General features: G+C 39.7%; 1 protein-coding gene across 1 annotated transcript in view; it reads right to left on the bottom strand.

Annotated features, from left to right (window-relative positions):
* Window positions 1–391: 391 nt before the first annotated feature.
* LOC125902445 (retinal-specific phospholipid-transporting ATPase ABCA4-like) overlaps window positions 392–27,186 on the bottom strand; it is a 58,995-nt gene continuing 32,200 nt past the window's right edge. Inside the window, exons 26-50 of the mRNA XM_049598779.1 lie at window positions 25,688–25,893; window positions 23,395–23,449; window positions 23,075–23,134; window positions 22,404–22,573; window positions 21,923–22,047; window positions 21,651–21,749; window positions 20,303–20,584; window positions 20,139–20,171; window positions 19,943–20,048; window positions 19,783–19,857; window positions 19,352–19,521; window positions 17,247–17,424; window positions 16,961–17,076; window positions 16,500–16,647; window positions 13,063–13,186; window positions 11,225–11,354; window positions 10,917–11,037; window positions 9,789–9,851; window positions 9,317–9,423; window positions 7,245–7,386; window positions 6,856–6,990; window positions 6,457–6,560; window positions 6,134–6,226; window positions 4,176–4,425; window positions 392–1,200 (exon numbers count right to left, since the gene is read on the bottom strand). Coding sequence (XP_049454736.1) covers window positions 1,084–1,200; window positions 4,176–4,425; window positions 6,134–6,226; window positions 6,457–6,560; window positions 6,856–6,990; window positions 7,245–7,386; window positions 9,317–9,423; window positions 9,789–9,851; window positions 10,917–11,037; window positions 11,225–11,354; window positions 13,063–13,186; window positions 16,500–16,647; window positions 16,961–17,076; window positions 17,247–17,424; window positions 19,352–19,521; window positions 19,783–19,857; window positions 19,943–20,048; window positions 20,139–20,171; window positions 20,303–20,584; window positions 21,651–21,749; window positions 21,923–22,047; window positions 22,404–22,573; window positions 23,075–23,134; window positions 23,395–23,449; window positions 25,688–25,893 — 3,209 coding nt within the window. The 3' untranslated portion in view covers window positions 392–1,083. The remainder of the gene's footprint in view (window positions 1,201–4,175; window positions 4,426–6,133; window positions 6,227–6,456; window positions 6,561–6,855; window positions 6,991–7,244; window positions 7,387–9,316; window positions 9,424–9,788; window positions 9,852–10,916; window positions 11,038–11,224; window positions 11,355–13,062; window positions 13,187–16,499; window positions 16,648–16,960; window positions 17,077–17,246; window positions 17,425–19,351; window positions 19,522–19,782; window positions 19,858–19,942; window positions 20,049–20,138; window positions 20,172–20,302; window positions 20,585–21,650; window positions 21,750–21,922; window positions 22,048–22,403; window positions 22,574–23,074; window positions 23,135–23,394; window positions 23,450–25,687; window positions 25,894–27,186) is intronic.

Below are 27,186 nucleotides of genomic sequence, written 5' to 3' on the forward strand. Positions count from 1 at the left end.
CATCCCTGTGTTTCTTTGAGCTAGCCAATGAAATTCAGGCTGGTGGGCGGCCGGAGGCAATGACACCATCACTTGCGGCAGTGGAACAGTAATTGGGCCGTGTGTCAGATAAATCCAGGTTGTGACAAGCCACTCAGCACAGTGTTGCCTTGGCCTCGATACAAAGCTATCTCTCAGCCACCCCACTGACCAGCAGCAGCTTTCTTCGCTTTTCAGTGTAGGTCAGAGGAGTTATTGCAGGTCAGAGGAGTAAAACGCCTTTTAACTTTTCTGCTCACTAAATAACCCACAGCACTGTCCGGCAGAAAAGAGCAAGGAAGGGCTGAAATGTTTGAGAAATATATTTTAGGAAAAACTGCACTCCACAAAAACATTATGAAACTTCGGACTGTTTTATTTGGGACTGATGATGATGCAGTACAAATCAGCTTGTCGAGAGCATAAAGTATAAAGCATGTTCAAAGCTTGTTTGGTCAGACACAAAATATTTCCTCTTTATCTACAGCTATATTTATCGTATTGCTTTTTTTTTCTCTCATTCACTTCTTAAAGAGGAATATTTTGTTCTGACACTGGAGAATGACGTAACATGGCGATGTATGAAACACAGCAAAGAAAACAGTGTATGACCGAAAAGAAAGGAAGCAATAGTAAATATGTTTTGGAAAACATAAACAGCCAACATTAAATGACATTTGTCAACACGTCACATGAAATTGAGGTGTGTGCGTTAATGTAAACATTAAAAAAAATACTGCTTCTAAGGTGCTTAAGTATTCATCACAAGTGGATTATGTACAAATGTATACAAGCCAGTCTCTCTTTTCTCACATTTTAGATGAAGAATGCGTCAGACATTCTTGGTTTTTGATGATATCATGAAGGTTATCTGCTAAAAAAATAAACTCTTCTACCACTCACTTTGGCAGGTTAACCGGCCACGCTCGTCTCTACGCTAAAAAGCAATTTGGCTAGTAAAGAAATAAAAGTGGCTTTTGACTTGTAGAGTGTGGAAAGTTACATCACCGCCCTGCAGAGGGACACCTTTACATCTTTGTTTCTGTACATTCACAGGCCAAGTTTTCATGTCTTCCTCTGCGCTGGCGAGATCTTGATGTCTTTTCTTCCACCTGCTGTTCGTCTGTGAAACGTAACTTCCTCGTCCTCTCCTGTCTGTTGCTTGGCAAAGTTGACAAACACCTGCGCCACAGAAAAACTGATTCAGTACAAAATAAAAACTTTTTCAACTGCCCCGAGGCACTAAAGTACCACCAAGTATCTGCTCAGGATTGCAAGTCAGAAATCTCTAGATTTAGCTGCAGTATATTAAAAATGTTGAGCTTATAGGCAGAAATTAAACAGCTGTGTTAAAGAGAAGAAACATATAATAAATAATGAATCTAATGTTATTATATTATAGACTTTGTGGAATTTAAAACTGCACAATTAATGTATACAGCACAAAATAAGAGGAATTTGTATGCTTACAAAAACAAAGACTAGAACAAATGCAAAATGAAGACATTTAACAGTCAAAACAGTTCATAGGTGGAATAATTTTGAAAAAGAAATGCAAATGTGTAATAAACTTAAATGCGCTCTATGTAACTCTGTAGAAAGCCAGTTCATGGGTGAGTCTCATTCCCAGGTCATCAGATACTGACGCTTTGGGTTGAATGTCAGACCAAACCATCAACCCAAAGCGTCAGTATTTGATGAAGGAATGACTTCATTTTGAGCAAAAAAACCTCCATCAACAGCCATGCTCAAAAAAGAATAGGAAGAGGTGTATACTTGTATTATCCTACACCCTACTCAGTATTCATGTCTCATTTGTAAAGGAAATCCTCCTCATCTTCCTCACTATCCCAAATTTATTTAAAACCATTAATATAGTTCAGTCAGGAACACTTAAGTCAAAGAAAAATTTATTCCTCTTTCCTATATTATATTTGGCGGTATGGCTCTGTTCTGGGGCCCCTCTGCCTTTCCTCGAGCCTACACAGAAAACCTCTTCCATGCGCCTACGTGGAAAGCCTAAGGCGGAGAGAGCAAACCTCTCTGCCCTTCCATGTGCAAATGAGGAAAGCCTAAGGCAGAGAGGGCAAACCTCCCCGCCCCTTCTATGGAAAGCCTAAGGTAGGGAGAGTAGCAGCAAAAAAAACAGGACCCCCAGGACAGAACAGAGCAGAAATGACATTGATAAGTAAGACACAGCATGAAAAGGAGGAGCTGGGGTGGAGGCGGGTTGCAAAGCAGCTTGCAGAGAAAGCAGCAACAGTAGGCAGGCTGGAGCAGTTTAAATAGGGCACCCTGACTGAGATTTACCTATTGGTGGCATAAAAAGGAATCATGTGATCTATCAGGTGACTCCCTTCCATAAATCAGCTGCTCCATCAGTTGATTGGCTGTTTGAGATCAGCTGATGTAGCTGGGATGTGAGCTGAGCTTGACATTGTGTCCTGCCTGAACTAACACTATGCTCAATGTAAATAAACAGCAGTCTTAGATATTAAATATACAAATCCCATCTCAACCAAGCCCAGATAAATGAGTAAACCAACCCATCAGTATCACCCCTCTTCGTCTGCATGCCTCTTAAATATACTGTGTCTGTACATCTTTTTAAAGTACTCTATAGTTGTGCTTCTCCTTAACTCCTGATCTAAACCATCCCATAAATCCACCCCACACACTGAAACACACACGAACACAATTTCCCTCTTAAATTATATCCCCCTCCCTTGCTTTCTACATTATTTGTGCTGTTATAAATTTTACCAAGTCCCCGAATTTCAATGCATGTGACTTTAAAAACAGCGTGTTGGTGTGCTCCCTATATCCAACATTATGTACAATCCTAATGGCTTTTTGTTTATATATGTAATGTATATAAATTGCTTTTATAGGTGTTACCCCAGACCTCCACACAGTAATTAAGATGTGGTACAATAAGTGAGCAGTAGATGATATGTAGTCATTTATGCTCCAGTATGAGTCTTAATTTTCCCATAACAGCAACGCTCCTCGCTAGCTTTGATTGAATGTAACTTATTTGAGGTTTTCAGCTTATTTTGTGATCCAGTATCATTCCCAGAAATTTGTTTCCCCACACTTTTTCCGTATAAACATTATCTATCTTAATTTACAATCGCGTACCAGTTTCTCGATTTCCAAGCAACATCATTTTGGTCTTTGTCAACTTTAACGACAGTTTGTTGTCATCAAACTGTCTTTACAGTTTATCAATTTCTGCTGTGATATCAGTGAGAAGCAGCTGTAAATCCTATCCGGAGTATAAAATTGTTTTTATTTCTATAACAATTTTAATGTTTTTGTAACTCTGCGTAAGTCTTTAATATATAATAGAAACAATTTTGGTCCCAATACTGACCCCTGGCTGTTGATGATGAAAGAATGAGACTCAGCAATTAAATGTCTTTCTACAGTTACATACAGCACTTTAAATCAATTAAATATATAGGTATTTATTTCAAAATAAGATGATTAACAAATATAAAACTGAAGCATGAAGCACTAGCACTAGTCTGCACGTGAATTTTTGTTCGGGACTTTTGAGTATGAATAATGTAAATGCATTTTGTTTTGTTTCTACCTTTCATGTCCAGTTTATAAATCTGAAGTGAACAGTACAAACGAATTCATGTAAAAAGGGCAGGTGCAATAAGCGAAGGCTTCAGCCCACACCTTCCCAGTCAGCATAAATCTACTTTGGTTTTTAACTGTTTCAAAAGTAATGACTTATCATTGTATATTTCTATATTTTTTTTATATGTACCTGAACTGTATGAGTTGAAAATGTTGAAAAAGTTGTTGAAAAATGTTGCAAAGTTTTGTTTATATGTGTAAATGAAGCAGGAATGTGTGTTTTGATGTCTTATTCTGGTGGAGTCCAAGTTGGCATGACTGTTTGTGGTAATGCTTAACAGACAATAAAATTGCTCTATGCAATTAAATTGACTATTCAATCATGAATAAATATTAAAATCCAATCATATTATATAAGATTGGATTCTACTTTTAAGTTCTGAAAATCCTTTTATATAGTAATACTTTACTAAGTGATGTGATTCACTGATGTCCTCAGAATAAATTCCCCCCATGTGTTAAATTCATGAGAGGTTTAGACTCTCACTGTCTTTGACTATATGTACCTGGTCCAGTGTTGTCTGGGAAACAGAGTAGTCTTCAATGCTGAGCCTTTCTTTATTTGCCACCACCAGCTGAAATATCCTGGCCAGGGAGGAGGAGGCGATCTCGTACTGCAGCGTGTTGTAGTGCTTCTCCCTCTGAACGCAGCCAGGGAAGCTGCTCTCTATGAAGCTCACGACAGGCTCAAGATCCGGGGACAAGCCTGCTTTAGCTGCCTTGATTTTCATGGTCACTATGTAGCCTTCACCAAATCTGGATCAGAGGCACAGTGTATAAATGTTAAACATTTGTCAGGATACATTTCAATAATTTATACCTTATACTGACTGAGGTAACATCTACTTGAGTTCTCTGTTTTTATCTTTGTGCTGAATGTGATTGTTGGTTATTCTACCTCTATAATGCTTTATATCAATATCCATAACTTGTGCTTTGTGTTTTTATTCCTCACAGTTGTTGGACAACTTCATATTATTAATATTTTTAAAGTCTGAGGCTGCTTTCAGACCTTGGATTCGCATGCTTTGGTCTGAATCAGGGACTAATTATGTACAAAGTTGCATAATTGCCTAGAGTTGGTTTGTGTTCTCACGACAGCATTTACAAGTGGACCAGATAAAATGTCTTATGTGAGAAAGCTGCTCTTGATTGGTCAGAATTTCCATGTGGGAAAAATCCAGGAAGTAAACAAAATGTTGGAGAAGAGTACACAAGATAAATGTGACACTTTAATGTCACAATGGAGGGACAGCTACAGGGGTTGATTTTAGCGCTGGTCATCGTGGACTATATTGCTGTCATTGTTCATTTTAGTCAAACCATACAGTTTGAGAACGAGGCTCGGCTCCAACTAGCAAACAATGTTTTGATGCATTGGATGTGCTGAATGTGCATATTAAGGCAGTACAGGAGGAGGAGCATATTAATAATCCTCCAGGACTGTAACATGCTCATGTTTAACCCAAACAATGTGTCATGTGACTGCAGTTGGTTTGGATCGAGGTCGGAACACGTTCTCACCAGAAATGAACCGCACAAACCGAGTTTGTTTGTAACTGGACCAAGACCACCTTTTCAAAAAGGTCTCAGTCTGGTTGCTTTGGTGCGCACCCGAGTGCGATTGCTATGTTCACACCTGCCCAAACTTACCGGGGCAAACGAACTTGAGTTCAATTGAACTGAACCAAACAGGGCAGGTGTGACAGCACCCTGATTCTATCTTTCTTTATTTATGAAAGGAACAGTTCACCCCAATGTCAGAAATACATATTTTTCCACTCATAGTGCTATTCACCAGTCTAGATTATCTTGTTGGGAGTTGCCAAGTGTACACCCACAAACTGTATCACTGCACAGAAGGAAGCGTGCATCTACTCATGAACAAGAGGCTTGTGCTTGAGAGATGTAAACATTAATTGAGCTGTAACGTTAGTTAGCTCAGTGGTGATACAGTCGGAGGGTGTAGTTTGGTAGAAAGAAAACAGTTCCTACATAAAACTGCTCACAACAAGGTCTGTGGATTATCTTGAGTAACCGGGTTATAATTTCTGGAAAGAGACATTGCTGTTGAGTTTTTCAAATGTATTTTTTTTTTTTTTTGGCATTTTGAGCACCCACAAGCTGAGTGCCATCTAGTTCCATTATATTGGAGAGAAGGCAGACATCTCTTCAGCCGATATCTCTAACACTTGGCAACTCAAACCAAAAAAATCTAGACTTTTAAATAGCACTACAGATAAGAGGACAAATATGTATCTTTGATTTGGGGGTGAACTGCTCCTTTAAGGCTACCCACAAAATACCCACACGTTTTTCCTGGTACATACATTTTGATGCTTATAAATTTTCTGTCTCACAATGCAGAGAAGCCTTTATCTATCATGTTTTAAAGGTTTGGAATCATGGTATTTAAAAACCTCCCACACCCTATAAGCCTGCCAAAATACAGAAAACCTCTTACTTGTATTTGAGATGCTGGATGGTACCCAGACACTTGAAGGTCCCATTGACCATGATGGCTAGTCGAGTGCAGAGGGCCTCACACTCCTCCATACTGTTGGGAAATAACCATAATCCATCTTTATTTTTAGTGCTGTTATTTCATGGCTATAAGAAATGAATCATAATTTCAAAGATCTCTGTGGTAAAATCCAGCAAATGCTAATCTGCTCAGTTCTAGTCATGATTTCATCAACAGTTGTTGGCAGGAGAGTTAAGTGTGTTTGGTCAGCTGCAGCAGCAGGTGTGTGTGCAGCGGATTAATTTCATTATTAGATGTTGAACCTGTGTGATGTTAGCACCACGGCCCTGCCGTCCCGGATGACACTCATAATGGCATTCCACAGGAAGCGTCGAGAGTGCGGGTCCATCCCTGTCGTGGGCTCGTCCTAAACACACACAGCCACAGACAAACAAACAACTTGACTCTCTGAGCACATAATTCCATATGAACAGAGACCAAATCCTTATCTTTATCAGCATATGGCAAAGATCTCAGATTTATGCCAGTTTGAATTGAACTGCGCAGTTGCCTGCCAATGTATAAAACATTCGAGGCCAGGCTTGACTGAACCCATATGGCCTCCCATCTGGATCCATCGACCATTTCATTGATAAATCCCTGCACAAAGCCCAAAAACCCAAACAATGGGCTCATGAGCTCCCAGTCATTGGCTAACTCACCAACAGCACCAGTGCTGGGCAGCCAATCATTGCAATAGCTGTGGAGAGTTTGCGCTTGTTGCCTCCACTGTAGGTCCCTGCACAGCGGCCGGCGTACTCTGCCAGACCCAGCTTCTGGATGCCCCACTCGGCCACCTATGGGGTGAAGGAGAAATATGCATTTTGTAGACACATCCATGCACATTACATTTTCAGAATAGGCAACCCCTACTGTTAACTGAACCCTACATAACAATGTTACGGTGAAATTAAAAGGACAAATCAAACATTAGCGAGCAAAAGTAAACAGTGAACAAACTGAAATTTACCAGACAGATGTAAAGCTCTCTAAAGCAGAATGAAACATCTTTAGACATTTGACAATGTGAAGCAGCTGGAGTCCAACTCACTCTGGGGATCTCTGACTCAGGTACCCCTCTGAGACGAGCGTAGAGGTACAGATGCTCCCTGCCGGTTAGGAGCTCATCGATGGCGTCAAACTGAGGACAGTAGCCCATGTTCTGGTGCACGTCCAGGATCTCTGTCAGGATGCTACAAAACAAGACACAAGGTGCTGCTTGATGCAGTGAGCCAGTAGAGCGAACAATATGAAAAACTGCAGACTGATTTGAATACATGTCATCCAGATGTGAGTGGAAGCTGATTCCTCTGAAAAAAATATCTAAAAAAAGTGCAAAAAATAATTTGATTTGCTTGTCAATTGAATTCATTCATTTAATAGTTAAATTTTTATTTTTTTTGTAATAAATTTCTGCTGTCAAATCGTGATTCCCAACCTGGAGAACATGTCATCCAGAAGTGAGTGGAAGCTGATTCCTATAAAAAAAAAAAATATTAAAAACACTGCAAAAAACTAATTTGATTTGCTTGTCAATTGAAGTCAACTCATTTATTCATTTAATGTTTGGGGGGTTTTTTGTCATAAAATGACTGCTTTTAAATCATGATTTCCAACCTGGAGATCATGTCATCCAGATGTGAGTGGGAGCTGAAGCCTCTGAAACAAATCACTCAGAAAAAGTGCAAAAAAAAAAATTGATTTACTTGTCAATTGAATTTATTCATTGAATGGTTAATTGCTTTTTTTTAATCATTATTATAAATTACTGCTATTTAATCGTGATTTCCAACCTGGAATACATGTCATCCAGATGTGAGTCCAAGCAGATTCCTCTGAAAAAAAAATATCTAAAAAAGTGCAAAAAAATAATTTGATTTGCTTGTCAATTGAATTAATTCATTTAATAGTTATTTTTTTTTATTTTTTTGCAATAAATCACTGCTATCCAATTGTGATTCCCAACATGGAGAACATGTCATCCAGATGTGAGTGGAAGCTGATTCCTATAAAAAAAAAAATTATTAAAAACATTGCAAAAAACTAATTTGATTTGCTTGTCAATTGAATTCATGGTTAGATTTTTTTTGTCATAAAATTACTGCTATTTAATCATGATTTCCAACCTGGAGAACATGTCATCCAGATGTGAGTGGAGATGATGCCTCTGAAAAAATCACTTAGAAAAAGTGCAAAACAAAATTGGTTTACTTGTCAATTGAATTTATTCATTGAGTGGTTAATTATTATTATTTTTTTTTATTATTATTATTAAAAATTTCCAACCTGGAATACATGTCATCCAGATGTGAGTCCAAGCAGATTCCTCTGAAAAAAATATCTAAAAAAGTGCAAAAAATAATTTGAATTGCCTGTCAGTTGAATTAATTCATTTAATAGTTAAATTAATTTTTTTTAATTTATTTTTTTTTTGTTGTTATAAATTACTGCTATCCAATCGTGATTCCCAACCTGGAGTACATGTCATCCAGATGTGAGTGGAAGCTGATTCCTCTGAAAAAAACATTTTAAAAAACAGTGCAAAAATAATTTGTAATAAATTACTGCTATTTAATTGTGATTTTCAACCTGGAGTAAACATAGATAAATCTGTGGAATTAATTTCTTGTGAAATACTTGATACTTTTGATACTTTTGATACACCTTTTTAGGCTCTGGGTTTTGAATGATGTTTTAGTGATCAGTGATGTTGCAAATGCAGTTTGAGGGGCTTATTCACCCTTATAAGAATTCTGAGAGGTATGTTCAACAAGTTGGCAGGAAAATTGGACTGACAATTAGAATATTAGCACCAGAATCACTATGCAGTCGCTGCACTACAAAAATTGATTTGTGACTTCAAAAACTATTGGTCAATCAAGCCCTAGTTCCAGCTTTTTTTCCTGTTTAGAGTACCACACGGGTTGGTTTTATAGTCAGATAGTGTCATCAAACAGAATTATGTCACATTGACCTTCCCGTGTTTAAACTTTCCAACTCATTGGGCTGTTTCTGGTCGTTTCCCATCTGAAACTGCGTGCAGGATAAACTGAAAGCTGAAAGTTTTGTGAACACAGTTTGTGATATATCGACCGGGGACATTTTTGACTGATCTTTATGTACCTGTAACCGGCCACAGTGGCCTCCCCGGAGCTGACATCAGTGTCACCAGTCAGCATTTTGAAGGTCGTTGTCTTTCCGGCTCCATTAACTCCCAAAAGACCAAAGCACTAAGAGGACGAAAGACAATCAGGCTCCTGATGCGAGGACGCATTCGGCTGAAATACTGACAATAAAGCGCTAAAAGGCACTCGCTGTTAAAGACTACTGATGTCCTTTTGTAACTCTCATATTCTCTTTCATATAATGACTAGAAATGTCCTTTTACATGCAACATCCAGAAAGAATAGGACCACATATACAGTAAATAGACTTCACTATGGTGGCTGCTTATGGAAAATAACAACTGCTGCATATAATCTGAATCACTGAGTGGCAGCTTAATCAGTATTTATGTTTACTTGAAGTTTACTAATATAAATAAAACAGTTGTAACGATGGCAACTCTCAATACAAATGAACTCAGTGACTTTACCTCTCCTGCAGGGACACCCACACAAATCCGGTCCACAGCTGCCCTCTTCCTGCCCACATACGTCTGTGCAGAGAAGGCAGGGAAAGAATGACGACAGCTCCACAAGAATTTTGAGGTAAATGCAACAAAATAAACGATATGCTTTTTTTGAGCAGCATTTTAATCTGCATACATATCTTGTCCTCAGCGTGTAATTATTTGGTCTCCATAACAAATTTGTTTCATTTGGCATGCCACAAAAATAAAAACAAATTAATGAATTAATGTTTGAGTTTTGATTATATGAAAATTACTTTGGTGGGAAGGGGGTTAAATCTAATATTTCATTTTGTAATTTTATTGATTTTTTTCCCCCTCTTTCTGACTTCGAAAAGAACTGCAATATATTCCACCCAATATCTAAAATAAATTATGGCAAAGATATCAAATAGCCACTTTTTGCTTTTGAATAAAGATCCGTTATTGGTGCTGATGGACCACTATATTCTCGCCCCAGAACAATTGATATAAAATATGATTCTGGCATTGAAAAAGTTGAAACACCTTCCCCTCCACTTCCATCAAATATGGACTACTCTCACTTGAACAGATATAAAAAATGCATAACCCTCCCTGGTTTCTGAGCCCTTATTTCAGACATAATGCTACAGTCTATATTCTTCATAAGTAACTTTTCATAGGGAGCGCCTTGGTAGCCGAGTGGATACAGCCGGGATTTGAGTCCAGCCAGGGGGCCTTTGTTGCATGTCATATTCCCTCTCTGTCTCTCCCCTCCATTTCTGTACTATTACCTCACCTGTCTAGTAAAAAAGGCAAAAATAAACAAATAAAAATAATAATGTTGTTTGCATAGTTGTTATGTGTACTGTTGTGTCTATGTTTGCCTTTTTTTATTTCTTTAAGACATGTACATGGTTGAAATGTTGCTAAAAATGAAAGGCAGCTGTAGTTTTCATGTGCAGGTACTCAGTGTTTTGTATCCAGCACCTATCCCACTGAGGTTTTGTGAATATGCCCATGAGCACTAAATGTATTCCTTCTTCTTCCACATTTCATTCAACCTTACACTTACATGACTATAGAAGAAAGAATGAATGGAAACAAAGCCGAACTTGAATTGATTTTCACCTTAGAAAGGTCTCTGATCTGCAGGATGTCTGTCTTGCTCCCTCCGTCATAAATTCTCTGCCTCTCTGCTGCCACATCGTCGTCCTCGTCTCGTATTGAAGTCTGCTTGTAGTCTGATAACCTGAAGGGTGCGAGAAAATCATCTGTGGAGAAGCATCTGGTGCAACACTTTTATCTGTTCACAGGTGGGCATGAGGGACTCTGTGAGAGACTTGGATACGTTTGTATGAGAAGGTCAAGGCGCCGGTATAATGGTTGAGATGCTGTGTATGTAAACTTGTATGGTCTGTGTTTAGACGGTAACCTACCAGTGGTCTAAGAAGAAGCGGTACTGGATCAGAAGATTGAGAATAAAGTAGACAAAGCCTTCTGCTGCCATGAAAGCGATATTTTTCCCCACAAAGTCCCAGCGGAAAGGGTCCTGTGTGTACTCTTCACCTGAAAGCAGACATATACTGAAAATGAAACCTTTGTTCGGTACAAAGTCAGAACTTTTTATACGTTTCAAGGTGTACAAACATCATTTTCCAGACAGCCAGGGCAGCGATAACTGACCTGTCTTCTACTGTGGGAGTTCGCAAGAAAGTTTTGATGCAGAGTTTTTTGTCACTCACAAATCTGACATCTGACTAAGGAGTGGTTGGTCACCACCTGATCTACCCAGCCCAGATGTCAGGAGAAGTACGTCTCTGCAAACCAGTTGCATTTGTGTGTTTCATCTGTATCATGTCAATGTTTCTAAAGTAACATATTTCTGATTAAATATGTATATACATATACATATATATATATATATATATGTGTATATATGAGCTGACTTTGAGCATTAGCCCCTTTTCCACTGCAGGAACTTTTATGATTTACCCGGGATTTTGAAAAGCCGGGGAAAAAACTTCCCCTCAACCTCAAACTTTCCCTGAAATAAGTACCTAGCTGGGGGGGGTAGGACTTTTCAGATTACCCGGAATTCTTGAGGGGCGGGGCTGTGTGCGAAGAATGCTGATTGGTGGAACACACACTTGCAGCGTTCCACACTTCCTGGCATGGGCAGCCACTGTACGCTGTAAACTTTATTTCATTTCTACAAGCTTCGCTTCGTTTGGGTTTTGATGAAGGATGGGTACCAAAACCTGGTACGTCGGTAGCGTAGTGGATAGTGCTGGCGCCCCATGTACAGAGGAGATGCCTCACTGCAGTGGTCACACGTTTGACTCTGGCTTGCGACCATTTCTGCATGTCACCCCCTGCTCTCTCTCTCACCCCATTTCACTCTGTCCTGTCCATTAAAGGCAAAAATTCTCGGAAAAAAAAGAAGAAGATTACCAGGAATTCTTTTACCCAGGTAAATAAATTCCTGGTAATAAAAGTTCCTGGAAATGTTGGTGGAAAAGGGGCTATTGAGAGGTGGATAAGATGGTGGACGGCATGACACCTTGGTGAGATGGCTGCCAAGCGGCACACATTGTTCCAACAAACAACAAAAACAGCGATTATGCCACCAAAACGATGAATTTTTAGCCAAAACATGATCTTTTTTTAACCATAACGAAGTGTTTTTTGTGCCTAAACATAACCGCATGTTAACCTGAGCATTGTTGAAAAGTAAGAATACAAACTACCCTGATTACCATAGGTACTATTTTGAAAATTTGGTGAACCATTTCTAGGGGCAGCACGGTGGCGCAGTGGTTAGCATTGTCGCCTCACAGCAAGAGGGCTCCTGGTTTGGACCCAGGGTGGGAGAGCCCCTCTGTGTGGAGTTTGCATGTTCTCCCTGTGTCAGTGTGGGTTTTCTCTGGGTCCTCCGGCTTCCTCCCACAGTCCAAAGACATGCAGGTTAATTGGAGACTCTAAATTGTCCGTAGGTGTGAATGTGAGTGTGAATGGTTGTCTGCCTCTATGTGTCAGCCCTGCCATGGTTTGGCGACCTGTCCAGGGTGTACCCCGCCTCTCACCCAATGTCAGCTGGGATAGGCTCCAGCAAACCTGTGTCCCCTAACAGGAAAATGTATGCATGTCCATGTGTCATTTTAAACAGCAGGATTTTCTGAAGCTGATTTCTGATTATATTGTTTGAAGTATTGTTGGTGATGGAAATTATACTTCATAACATGAAATAATAATGTGAAGCTCACGTAGCACTTACCAAATCTGGCATAGACATCAGTAACAGCCTGGTTCATGGCCATGTCTATCAGTCCTCGCCCCAGACAGAAGTGAGGGAGCACCAGCAACCCTTTCTTAAGCCACTCGTTGAACGTCAGCAAAGGCTGGCAACACACACAAACACACACTCATTTAATACACTGGATTGATTCAGCACTACATCCCACAGTCTGCAGTATACACAAATATTCAGCTAAACTTGGTCGTAATATAACAAAATCAAACCTGACTGAAGCTCAGTATTCTCCTCAGCATTGTGTTCTCATACAACATTTGAAAGTTTTTACTTATTATTCAATGTAAAAAACATGAACTTCACTCAAAGCATAACATTTATTTGCATGGATTTGGAATTCAGCTCAGGTCATCAGAGGTGTGGCAAAGTACAAAACTGCCATCCGGTCAGGTTGAAATCATGTCAGCTGCACCTCCTGCTCATCACTGTCATATAAAACTGGGGTATATGCTATTTCAATTTGATACATGATCAGGCTGTTAGCAAAGATTGACTTAAACCTTTCTTTTAACTGAAATAATTCCTCTATTAGATCAGAAATCACTGTTTAACTCTGTTTTGTACACACGGACAATACAGCACCAAAACCAAGTGTTCCAAATATTCACTGAAACATAAAAGACGCTGAATTGTTTATAAATGCCAACACAAATAACCACAGTTGTGATTTATTGTTGGTGAAGAAGAAGCCCTGAGGTTCGACTTTTGGAAATATCAACATAATAAACATATGGGTCGTGCCACCTTCAGTGGTGCTCTCATGACTCACTGGAGAAGGGGAGTACAGGTGTGCAGTGGAGACAACCATCTGGCAAAAAGAACCATCTCCATTTTTTTGACAGAGCAGGAAGTCACCTGTCACCTTGACAGCAACATCTGTGCCTTTTTCCCGCCTAATTCTGTTGCCACCTACTTCTTTTATTTTTTGTCTGAAAGACTCAGACGCCGCACAGTAACCAGATGTGTTTGCACACTTCATAGATCGACTGTTGGCAGTTGTCATTGCTGTGTTACATGTTCAGCCCTGTTAACCTGCTCTGCTCTTCTGTGACTCGTTCTCAGCCCTTCTGCTTCCCCGGCTGCATCACATTATTAGTCTGTTTGTGTGTATAGTTGCTGTATAGCTTGTCAGATAGGCTCTATTCGTACATCATAGTGAAGCATTTAGCCACTAAAGAGCTAAATATTTTCCTCAGGATGTGTCTGAGTTGAGCAGTCTATGGTCATGGGTGTATTACCCAGTGGGCCTACCGGGCCCAAGGGCTGAGGGGCCCCTACACCTGAGCCTCTGTGTGAAGTTGCTGTTATTAACTTTGCATTTCATCAAAGGAGTTAGTCATCATGTCAATAACAGACAGCCCAAAGGAAAATCGGAGGGAATAGCCTCAACATTCACTTTGAAGATGTCACTTGAGAGATGATCATGACTCATTTTGAGTGTTTCTATCCCCTCAGTTTATCTACAGGACTTTATATGTGCAGCGTATCCACCTGTGTCTATGGTAGAGCAAAGCACAGCTAAAACAAGACTGAATCTCAGACTTGCATTTGTCAGCTGGCCGCAAACATGATTTCAAATGGATGCTAATTTGCACTGTGTCTGCTGGCTATGTAAATAATCTTGCTAACACTCGCGCTATATCAACTTTACGAGGTGATAACATGTCAATCTTGTGTTTACTGCTTGTTTTGCTTCCCCCAAGAAGCCAACAACAATTTAATGCTGCTTTCATTTGTACATTTATTAATGGATGCATTTAGCATGATGAAGCAGTGTACCAGTAAGCTTGCAGCAGCTCTATGACACTGCTGCACTGTGTAATAATAATAATAATAATAATGATAATAATATGTTGTTGTAAAATAACATTTAACGAAATTACAAAATGCTTTTTGTTGTTTAAACAGGAACAAAAACATTTCAAGACTGCAGACAATCACAACAAAACAAATCAAAATGGAAATAACACACCCAAAAGTAATATAAAAAACAGGAAGCATAACTGTAACATGTAAGTAATCTGCCTTTAATGAAGAAGTTGCAACTGTTGAGTTTAAGTGGGATTATCCAAATACAAGACTTAACAGGCAAGCAGCTGAGGAAAGGGGCGGAGTGAAGATTGTCCTTCGCTGCGGGGAGAGAGGAGAGGGCTTCCCCGGAGGTCGGCCTCTTTACCCGGTCCCTCTCCTCCACACTTTGTCTTATTTTCATTGTGCCGATGGTGGCTTGGAAAACCGCCCCTAACTGTGTCACACGGGCAGAAGGGAAGGCGGCCGGAGCTCAGCCGGTCCCCTTCTCCACACTTTGACTTATTTTATCCTACTTGGTTCTATTTCTCCCTCTCTGGGAGCCTGGGCTCACCGCGCAGCAGCCCACCGCATCCATCCATCCATCCACCCCTCCCTCCCGCCCCGCACATATACTCCCGAGCCTCGGCGCCTCTCCTTGACAAACTAACCTAAATACTATAAACACACTACTAACTGTAAACCTACACTAAAATACACTATGCTAACAATACAATTCGACAAATTACTAGCTATTCTCTCTGCTCTACTACTCTCTCTGCTCTGATCCAACCTACTCGCTATCAGTTTGATGATAACTGCGGACAGAATGGTTTTATAGTAAGGGGAGGAGTAAAGGGAGGAGGGCAGGCTTTAGCGTGGACGGTTAGTGACGTCATTCGCCCCAAAAAAGAGTCATTTGCCCCAAAAAAGAGTCATTTGCCCCCAATGTAATGTAATGTAAATTCAAATGTAGTAACCAGGTTTCAAGCTGTAGAGGGCACTCCATAGCACATTTTTAAAATAAAATGTAGATTTTCAACAGCTTGCACTAAACGAGTCAAGATTTTGAGCAGGATCAGTCAGTAACACTACTACACAACCAGAAACAATGATTATCAGCTGAAAAAAATGGTTTTAAGGTTTAGTTACTCTTTAATGTGAGCATTAATGAATAATTTAAAAATACATCTTTTGGAACAGCTAATTGTCTTAACTGTGAGATGAAAGGCAATTTTTTTCTTGCATTAATTTATAATCTATATCAGTAGTTCCCAACTGGTCCAGCCACAGGATCCAGATTGCTACTTACTCATTAGTTCAAGGTCCACACAGTTTAATATATTCAGTGTCATACTTGTGTTTGGTCATGTTGCTGAGCTAGTTTGCTGTCTCTGTCTTGTAACTGTCCGTTATTTACTTGTTCTACAGCAGGAAATGGGACTTGAAAATAAAAGCTTGTGCTGGAAATGCACTGTACTTCAACATTAAAGTGTGATTTTTTACAAACTTGACACATTCTCGCATCATTTGCGGTCAATATGGAATGGAACCGTGACCCACTTTTGGACCACGACCCACCAGTTGGGAACCACTGTACTATATGCCCTTACCCTATTGTTTTCGAACAGCTCCAGGATGAAGGTGACGGCGCTGGTGTTGATGCCTATGAACAGGTTGATGCAGGACAGCGACACATATGCAGTGCTTGGGATGCTGAATACGTAGGACATGGGGTACATCATGGGTGTCACTGACCACCTATAAGACAAAGAAAAATTCCAAAAACATTTCCAGTCATCAGATCTGTTGTTTTTTCACCTCCTTTTCAAGTCATTTATGCAACTTGTTCTCTCTCTGTGGGTTTCACTGTTGTTGAGTTGGGTTGTTATTCAGCTCCTCTTTGTGTTTTTGTTTAGAGGTGAGATATCCTAATAAGGCCCTCTGGGCGCTCTCACGCTATAACACTAACTTACCTGCGCAAATTCCTTTTCATATCCTCTTTGTGTTTTATTGCTTTTATTCTTTAAGTGAAAAGCAAAACTGAAGCAAATGAAACTAAGTGAAGTCTTACCCGTACAGCAGGAGCAGAGCTATTAGTGCCGGCAGGTTGGATGGTGATGTGTAACACTTCTTGTCAAAAGCCATAAAAATGCCAACCACCATTGCAGTGCTGATGGAGTAGTTAACCTGAGGGAGAAATAAAACATTCACATTATAATAAGAGAATCTATTATTATGCAAACGTAACTATGAGATACAAATTCACAACATCTATCTGTTTTGGGTTTAATTTCAGCCAATATGACATGTAAATAAACTTAAAAATTTTATATTGACTCCAACCCTGCTTGATTTACCATGTCCCAGAAGAAGTTGGCCACCCAGTAAACCAAAGGGCTGACCCCACTGACAAACTGCAGGTGCTTGGCCTTGGTCACACGCTCCTGGATGAGGTAGAGGACAAAGCTGGCAGGGATGAAGGACATGGCGAAAATAACACAGATCGCCACTACGGCGTCGACTGAGGTGGTTAACCTGAAGGAAGAAGCAGATAAAGTTGGTCTACATTAAATTATGTATTTCACTATAGGCCTATAGCATTTGCATTTTAAAGGAGATGGTGCCATTACAGAAAAAACACTAACCCATATATAAATGGTTAAAGCTAAAGCCAAAGAACACTTCACTAAGGAAAATAAAGAGAGACAGTGATTTGCACATGTACTAATCAGGTACAACTTTCTTCCAAAGGGAAATAACCCTCTGAAACTTGGAGCGACATCACTCTTCCTGTGCTGCTTACAGACGCCTTTCGCAAGTATTTGTACCTTGAGCAAACTGGTGCGATTTTTTCCAAAAACATTGGGAAAAAAGGTAATGAACAACTCTGTAAGAAGTGTCCCAAAAATTGCAAAATAAATAAATTTAAAGAAAAAAATAGATTAAAAATGTAGAAAAAAATATTTAGAAAATTATTTTTAAAAATAGGGGGAAAAGAAAAAAGGTAGGGAAAATTATATTTTCAATTATTATTGGTACATTTTTAAATTATGTTACATAATTATTAGAATTTTTGATCAATTTTGATCATTTCCTTGTTTGTTTTTAACTTTATTTTCGTCTCTCTCTCTCTTTTTTTTTTTTTACTAATTTTCTTGTTTTTAATTTTCTCTTTTTTTCAAACATATAATCATTTTTTGGGTCAGGGTTTTAAGGATTAGAACAGTATTGTGTAAACATTAAATTATTTGTATAAAGATAAGGACACGTAAATTTGTTTGTAATGATAGTCTATAATTATCTATATCAGTATATTTAAAAAAACAAACAAAGGGAAACTGGTGTTAAAATGAAAAACCCAGACAACACTAACAATATACTAGACTCTAGTGAGTATAAAATGTGTCCTGTTGGAGTATACAGTGCTGACTGTGAGACAACTGCTGGTCTTTGTATTTTTTTCTTTATTTTCTAGTAGCTTTTTTTATTAGCCTTGTTCCAGACCATAGACCCCGCCCACTCAACTGAGTAGGCTTGCATCTCTGGTCTGGCATACTGAAATGAATTTGCGATTTATCTCGTCCTAATGATGGACGGACCAATGAACGCCGGGGGTGGGGGCGGGTCTAGCAATTAGCCAATCAGCACCATGCTGATGTCAAGCTGTACGCCGGTGGGTAACTGGTGAGGATAGCAACAATGGCGACCGCTACAGATCCTACAGACCACATTAACAATGCTATCGAGGTATTTCGCCACTACTCGCGTTAATGGAGGACCAAATTGAGGAAGCTGGATTTAACAGCGATGCAGCTGGGCGTGCACGATGACGGAGACATTTTAAACGGGCAATGCTCGCTTGTTTTCGGCACCCCCGAGGCATGGATACTAATGATGTCAGATTCTGGGTGAGTCGTTGATCTCTACTGATTGGTTAGGGAAAACTCAAATTCCCCTTCCCTTGTAAATCATGTCAGACTGAGGTCAGACTGAAGGTTCTGGGAGCTTAAGTCTGACACTCAGGCTACTTTTTTATGCCTTAATTCATTTTTGGCGAAAGGTATACCACATTCATAACATAGCCGCCAATGACATTTGCTCTGTAAAGATATATTGGTGTACTGGTGCCCTGAACAGAGAATAAAGTCACGTAACTTCTGTGTGTGTTGTAATCAGAGCTTCTCTGTTTTGTGTTGTGGTAGCTGGTCCGCCCACGCATGTACCACTGATATGCTCTGACTATTGCGTACAGCTCCTTTAATGTAATTCTGTTTATCAAGCCTTGAGTTTTCTACCTCTCTGCACAAGCTTTTGTTTACTTTAAATGTATAAAACTGTGTTTGTGTTTATGTGAATGTCTCAATGTATGTATCTTTTTATAACAATTGTTTTCTTTAATCTGCCAACAAATAAATAAATACACTTTTAAAATATAAGGAATAGACATAAAAGTAACACTCACACTGTGACTTCGGAAAGCTGCTCTTTGGTGAGGTTCAGAGGGTGGTTGATGGCAGTCATGCCAAACTCAACAGGTTTGGCAGATGGAGGTAGGAAGGCCCGCAGGATAGCGTTATTGGCCACGTTCATGAAGGCCACCATGGCGTGCCAGCCTTTGTTATTATACCATACCTGACGGAGGAGAGCAGCGTTAACTAAACACATCTAACAACCTTCTATTTACAGTCCTCATCTTCAATGTGGGGACTTGCAAGCTGACCGTCCTTGTATAAAACCGTCTTTACTTTAATTGCAAAGCTTTAAAAGCAAGTGTTTACAGCCGATCAGTCGTCCTTGTGATGTGTTTTTATAAGCTGAAGTTTGTCATATAAAAGCAAAGCACCAGAGGTTGGCCAGTTTCTTCCACTTGCACCTGTATCCTCCCACACGTACCTTTATATTGAATTCACTTTCCATGTATCGTAAGAAAGGACCAATCTCCCTCAGTGCAAGTCCAGAGTAGTAACCCTGTGAAAGAAAATGCTCATTAAAAACTGACTTGATGGACACTGCCATGAAAAATACAAACAAACAAAAAGAAAAGAGTAAGTACCGCTGTGATGTTGAGCATGCGTCCCAGCTGATGGAAAACATTCTGGATGTCTCTGGGGTTAACGTCCAGGATGGGAAGCTGTCCTCCGACTGACAGACCTCCATATCTGAGGACAGAGAACATTTGCATTAAGTATCCCATGTCGACTAAACAAGAGGGAGATGGAGACTGACAATTATAAAGTGCGAATTGTTACCTTTGCTCATTCACCCAATATTTGCTCTTCAAACTGTGAAATGAAATACAGAATTTAATTAAACAGAGAGGTAATTTATGAGTTAAAAAAGTGGTCATATTTTAAATCTGTGTATGTGTTTGCAGCTTCATCACCTGCAGAGTTTTGACGACATTTTAACCTACCTGGTCCTGATGAGACTGGGGTAGGTTTTAACCAGGTAGTCAGAGATGTTCCTGTCCGTCAAGTCCAGCATTGTGTCTCCCGTTGCCTCGAGTCGTTGGCGAGGGGGCAGGCCTCCCGCTCCAATGGGACAGATGGGCATCATGGTGAGCTTCTTACTGGTGCTGCACTGGCAGGAAGGAGACGGGTTTCTCGGGTTCCACTCTGGACTCTGTAAGATGTTGCTGGCTACGGGAGAGACGTCAGGAAGCTCCCACTCTGTTGTGGTGTTACTGCAGGGCATTCTGTGGGGAGATAAGTGGAGAAATGCTAAAAGGTGTGTCATCTGTTATGTGATGCCTCAAAGGGAAACTGCAGTATTTTTCAACCTGGACCATATTTTAGCATGTTTTTGTGTCTAAGTGACAAATGGAGAAAACAGTTTTGGAAATTGGTCCGGTATGGAGAGTGCGCTCCAGACGCAGCAGGGAAACAGGCTGCAATGTAAACACAATGGGCAACTGTGCGCCTTCAATTTACATCCATTAAAAGTGCTTTTGCTACCTACAGCTTCAGGTTGTTATTAGAAGTATCTAAAAAACAGATGACTGACAGGTATGGAAAACATGGAAATGGATGTGTTCAACATACACTTACAACTTGGGATACAACTTTCACCCGGGAGAGCTATATTCACGTCCTGTAAGATTATAAAGCCAAATCCTTTTATTTTTTCCTAAACCCAACCACATGCATTAGTTGTTTAAGGAAAAAAAAGTCAATTGTTGTACTGATGTAGTGCATTTATTGTGAAAGAGACTGTATGTAAATGGTAAATTTCCTGTGAAAACGGAAGTTTATTTTGAAAGAAGACAATGCTGTAGCAGGCAGAACTTGACACGGCATCCCAGAACGTCAACAACCAACACACCCAGGGCAACTTTCATGTCGTATCTGGACATGGAAGGTCCATGACCAAACATTGATATGTGACAAGGTTAGAGTGAGAATGTGTTGGCACAGTAGCCTGTAGGGATGACATTGCGGCCTGTCTCTCTGCTGCAGTTTCTCTAAAAACTGACCAATTTGAAAAATGTTGTTATCATTGGTCACTTACTTTAACACAAAAACGTGTGAAAATAGGGTCTAGGCTGAATACTGAAGTTCCCCTTTAATGATAATGTTATAGTACAGTGGGGTCCAAATGTCACTATCATTTTTAGATGAGTTACGTTAGCAGGTAAGAATTCTGTGTTGTTACTTCTCCAAATGTTTGACTGCATGTTGCAGGACTTCTGTACCAGTCAGTCAATTCTGTAAATGACATGTACTGTGTAATGGTCCTGTCCCATTGACAGTCCTGATACTCACCCTAGCGGTTCTCCTTCCATGCAGCGTGTTCCCAGGCCTGGTCTGTTCAGTAAGCGCTCTGTGAAACGTTTCATTTTGGGGTCAAACGGTTGCTCGTTACTAAACAGGGGCGAGAAAATGTAAAGAAGAAAATCAAGTTAATAATAACAGATGGTTTATCTAAAGCTGGTGTGTTATAGACGTGCCTATAGAGAGATCGTTTATAAAAGTAAAATCCATTAACAGGGGTTCTGGCAATCTGCCATTTCACAGTGTTTGTCATGATGTCTGACCTGAAGAAGGTGAACTGTTGTCCATACATCCAGGGGGTCAGAGTCAGACTGGGATACTCTCCAAACGGAGGGACAATCATAGTGAAGATCAGAGCTATTAGGACAAAACTGGCAGGAAGGACGATCTGAAAGCCCCAAAATACAAGTGAACAACAGCAAGTAAACAATCTATAAACAGTTTAAGCCATTACCAAAAATACACACAGGTTTACTTGAACATTCGCCTATACATGTTGTTTTCCACTAGATTCAATAGTAGATTTCATAAAAATAAAAGCACTAGGAAAACAGTACTTTTTAGTTGCCAAGGTTTGCCCTGCTTGGACTTCCAGATTATATGTTCTGACACTTTAATATGTTGACTCTGTAGTTATAATACACAACTCTCAGTCTGCAATCAGTCCATGAACCACATAACCCAACTGTCAACATGCAATGTCAGCACTAATCCATCAATCCAGCCATCGCCGTGTCTCTGTACCTGTGCCAGGAAGTCTTTCTGGCTTCTTATGGCGTGGTGGAACCTCTTCACTAACAGAGCATGGAACTGCTTCAGGATCAGAGTGGCCCCTTTCACCTGCCTGGAGCCCTTTCCTGCACTGCTGTCCGATGCACCATGGGTAATGCCGTTAGACTGCATTCCATTATGTTCTGTGATCGACAAGAGGACATACAGTAAGTCTATACATAAAACATCTACACAGGACAAAGCATTTGCTGAGGAGGCAGAGGCATATTCCACTAAGCATGGCACCTGCACTCATCTATAGTCTCTAATTCTTTTCTTTGTGGCTGAAAAATCATAAATGTGAGTAAATCTATGGATTCGAATTAAAAGCAGTGCTGTGCTAGAAAAGAGCAAGCAAGCAGAAAAACCTTTATGAATAAAGACTAAAAATACACGCTTTGTTTTTAACTGTACATCTGCTCTAGGCTCCAGATCTGGATCACTTAAACTGCTTGGAGGACCAGATGTGTGAGGTTTATTATTATTAATGCCATTAAACTGGTCACAGAAAAGCAGATCTGCACATAACTATTCAAAAAAATTTAAATAACAAACTTTAAATTTAAATAACAAACAATTCTTGCACATACTGATTGAAAAAAAGCTTAAATTGCCATAATTCTGTCGTCTCTCAAGTCTCTGACCTTCATCTCCCTCTACACCACTTTTGCTGTTGTTTTTTCTCCGCTGTAACATCCACTGCTCTAGAGATGGGAGTGCACAGGTGAGACACAAAACACACACACACAAACTACAGGTTTAAAACTGACACATGATGCGCTACAACACATGCAAATACAAGACAAGAGGCTAGTGGTATAGTTAGGGAATTCACAACAGTAACAGCAGCAATAAAAAACAGGTGTGAGACAAAAGGATTAACGGCACGTTAGAGAGAAAGGGCGAGGAGTTGGAGATTCAATTCCAGGAAAAGGCCATGTGGAATATCAGTGGTGGTATTTACCAGGAGTGGTGGCATTATTCGCAGCTTCTCCATCTGCAGTGACCTTTATGAAGATCTGGAAAGAAAAAAAAAAGAACATCCTTATACTTTAAAAACTTTTCACGCGTAAAAAAAAAAAGTTTAAATTCAGAAGTCATTTGATACAGGTTTTCAATTTCCTTTATTAAACTTGAAGATTCATCTGGAATTATTGCTTCTCGGTTGTATGCCTCTACAAACCCATCAAGTTGGACCTACAGTGAACATCCATCTCTGTATAAACATGAATGCTTCACACACATGGCCAGAAAAGTGTCTTTGCAGAACATTATGATGTCACAGTGAAGTTGACTTTTTGGATATAAAATGTCATCACTTCATTATTATATCCTGTTAGACATTTGTGTGAAATTTGTCTTAAGAATGAATGAGTTATAGCCAAAAACATGTTTTGTGGGTTCACGGTGACCTTGACCTTGACCTTTGACCGTCAACCACCAAATTCTAGTTAGTTCATTCCTGATATCACATGGACATTTGCACGAAATTTGAGTAAACTCCCTCAAGGCCATCTTGAGACATTGCATTCATAAGAATAAGACGGATGCAAGGTCACAGTGATGTTGACCTCTGACCACCAAAATCGAATCACTTTAGTATTGAGTCCAAGAGAATATTTCTGCCAAATTTGAAAATATTTCCTCAAGGTGTTCTTGAGATATCATGTTCATGAGAATGAGACAGATATAGACACAGTGACCTTGACCTTTAACCTTTGACCACCAAAATCGAATCAATTCATCATTGAGTACAACTTGTCATCTATGCCAAATTTGAATTCCCTCAAGGCCTTCTTGAGATGTTATGTAATCAAGAGCGGGAAAGATGGATGTACTGAAAACATACTGAATCCAGGGAGAGTGATGTAAACAATATTTTCTGACATTGGTGGAGTATTGAGCTAGACAGCATTAGCTGGGCAGCTGCGCACCGGCCACAATGGAAGCGCATGGGGCAACTGAACGCCGTCACTGTATATCAATCAAAAGTGGTTATTTTTACCGCAGATCGGCTCCGATTGGTCCTTTTGTTACCGTCCCATTTGGCTGCACTTCGAAATCTCACGAGATCTAGTGTGTTGTCGGAAGACAGCTGTGAAAATGTGTGTTGGAGTTGGAGGTAAACTGAGTAGTAGCAGGAATAGTTTGTTGTCTTGGAGTACAGAATATGTAGTTTATTGTTATCTAAAAGATTTTTAATGCCATGGAGGATTATTTAGCTGATTTCGTGAATATGGAGGAGCCCTTTGAATACAATGGCTGCCCATATTTATTTTGCCGGGGTATGCGAATGAAGAGCTTTAAATAACTGAATAGCGGAACTGGATGGGTGGGTGCTACGCTACCGTGAAAACACTTTCCTGACATCAGCAGTAACCACTGTATAAGCACAACACAAAACAGTGACAATTTGCTAGCCAGTGGAATACACAAACATGCATGCACGGCTGAACCAGCTACAGCAACAAAACACAGAGAAGCTCTGATTACAACACACAGAGAGGTAGCGTGACTTCATTCTGTACTCAGGACGGCATTACTCCACTATATCTAAACATAGCCAAATAGTGGTTTGTTGCTGTATTAATGCTCTGAATGTTACATACAGCTCCTTTGAACAAATGAAAAATCTGACAGTTTTGGAAAATAACTTGAAACTATTTGCAATACAAATTTGTTTCTAGAATTGTATTCACTATTCACTAATTTTTATTGCTTCTAGTGCAGTAACCCGCCTTACTATGTGTTGTTTCAAGATATTGACACTCATTTATAGGAAATGTATTTGTTAATTTGGCATTTTATGTCTTTATTAGACAGTGATATTAGAGAGACATAACAGCATATGAGGGAGACAGAGATGCAACAATGGTCTCCAGCCAGATTCAAACCAGGAAGTTGTGTTTCAGTGTAGCTATGGAAATTGATTTTTTTTTTTTTTTTTTAGGAAAACAAGACTTAAAGGGCGCAGTAACAGCCAAAAATTATTTGTTAAGAAGGACAGTTTTGTCATGCCTGAAAAGATATTCAGTGTGGTCCTGCTATGGAATTGGAAAAGTTATTATCAAAAATGAAAATCAGTCATTTGGCTGTGGGTATTTTCTGGTTGATGATATCAGAATTAATAAAGCTGATAAATCAGGCTTTGTTAACCTGATGTTTTATTCTGGAAGCTTTTATTTGCCACATTTTTTATGCAGTGTATGTGCAGCATCAAAACATCCACAACCGATGAAGACAGGCAATGTTCCTACCTCCTCCAGTGATGTATCAGAGATGCCAAAGCTACTGAGGCCAATGTCAGTAAGCATCTCCTCCAGCTCCCTGAACAGGCTGGCATATGCTCGATGTTTGAAGCCCTTATTGGGGAGTAGGTAGGTCAGCTCCTGGCCTATCGTTTCAATCAGCTTGGCTTCAGGGACGTGGTGGTGGATGAGGCTAGTGATGCTCTCTATATCCCCTAGGAAGGAGACATAAACTCATCATTTATGGAGAGGGCACTTAAGAGTTAAGAGTCCCCAAAAATAGCAGGCACCAAGGAAAGGACAAAGAAAGGGGAAACTGCTTATTAAGCCAAAAAACAAAAAAACAAACACTATTATTCGAGCACTAAAATGCATGAGTAAATTTGTGCTTGAATCATTGAATCTAAAGTCCTCGGGCAGAGTTGGGAGGAAAAGGCACACGGGTCAATATCACCACTAAATTATAAATGTGAGAAAACTGTGTGCTCTGTTTCTGTATCTGTTTTACAACTTGGATAAGTGGGCCAGTCATGATAATATCAGGCAGTGCAAACTGACAATCACATACAGGGTTGTGCTGCTACACTTGTGAGGACCCTCACTGACTTAAAGGCCCTGAAAACCTATTTTATCAGTCAACACCTCACTACAAGCAGTGGAGCGTTACATGAGCGTAAAACAACATGTTGTTTGTTGCGATCTTTTATTTGTACAGCACCTGCCTTAAATTGTTTTTGGATGTGCCTGACTACTATGCTTTTTGTACCTTACATGAGCATTGACTTTTCTACCACAGTTCAAACAGTTTGGGTTATTTCACGTTGGAGATTTCTGTGTTTGTGTTTTCATCTTTGATCTTCATGCTGGTTTAAGATGGACTAGTCTTTGTTCGAAAAAGCTGATCTTACATTCACAAATGCAGATTCAGGAATCACTGAAATTAAGCATTACAACCCCTGTGATTGCTTGTTTTGGCAGCACACAAAGTTAGATAAAACCACACTCACACAGTCCTAATTAAACAGATTAGATCAGTTTTGGACCAGAAATAACAACTAAGGATGTTTTTTAAGATATTTAAGGATCCCCTACACTTAAAAATGCATTTTTCTTATGTTTGTGTCTCCTAAAATGTCTGATCTTGACAAAATAGGGTCTCGTATCTATGCAAAGTTTGTCACTAGAGAGGTTTTTTTCACATCCCTCTACTGTAGGGTGCGACATGTGTGCATTTCCCTAAAATCTGAGATCACAGAGCGAACTTATTACACGTAATGTAAAAATTTCAGCCAGGTAGAATATATCTCTCTGCAAACTTTGATTAGACCTCGGGTGTTCAATGTGACAATGTGAAAACACGGTAACACTGTATCTGATATCACAGTATGTTTTATAACCACCAATGCTGTGGTCAGCCACAGCCTGTCAAAAGCTAACAAGCTAACAAACCACATAAACAAATAAAAGATGCTAACTACACTTATTCTGATACAACTGGTAGTCGCTCA

This window comes from Epinephelus fuscoguttatus, linkage group LG15 (assembly GCF_011397635.1).
Source record: "Epinephelus fuscoguttatus linkage group LG15, E.fuscoguttatus.final_Chr_v1".
Lineage (NCBI taxonomy): Eukaryota > Metazoa > Chordata > Actinopteri > Perciformes > Serranidae > Epinephelus > Epinephelus fuscoguttatus.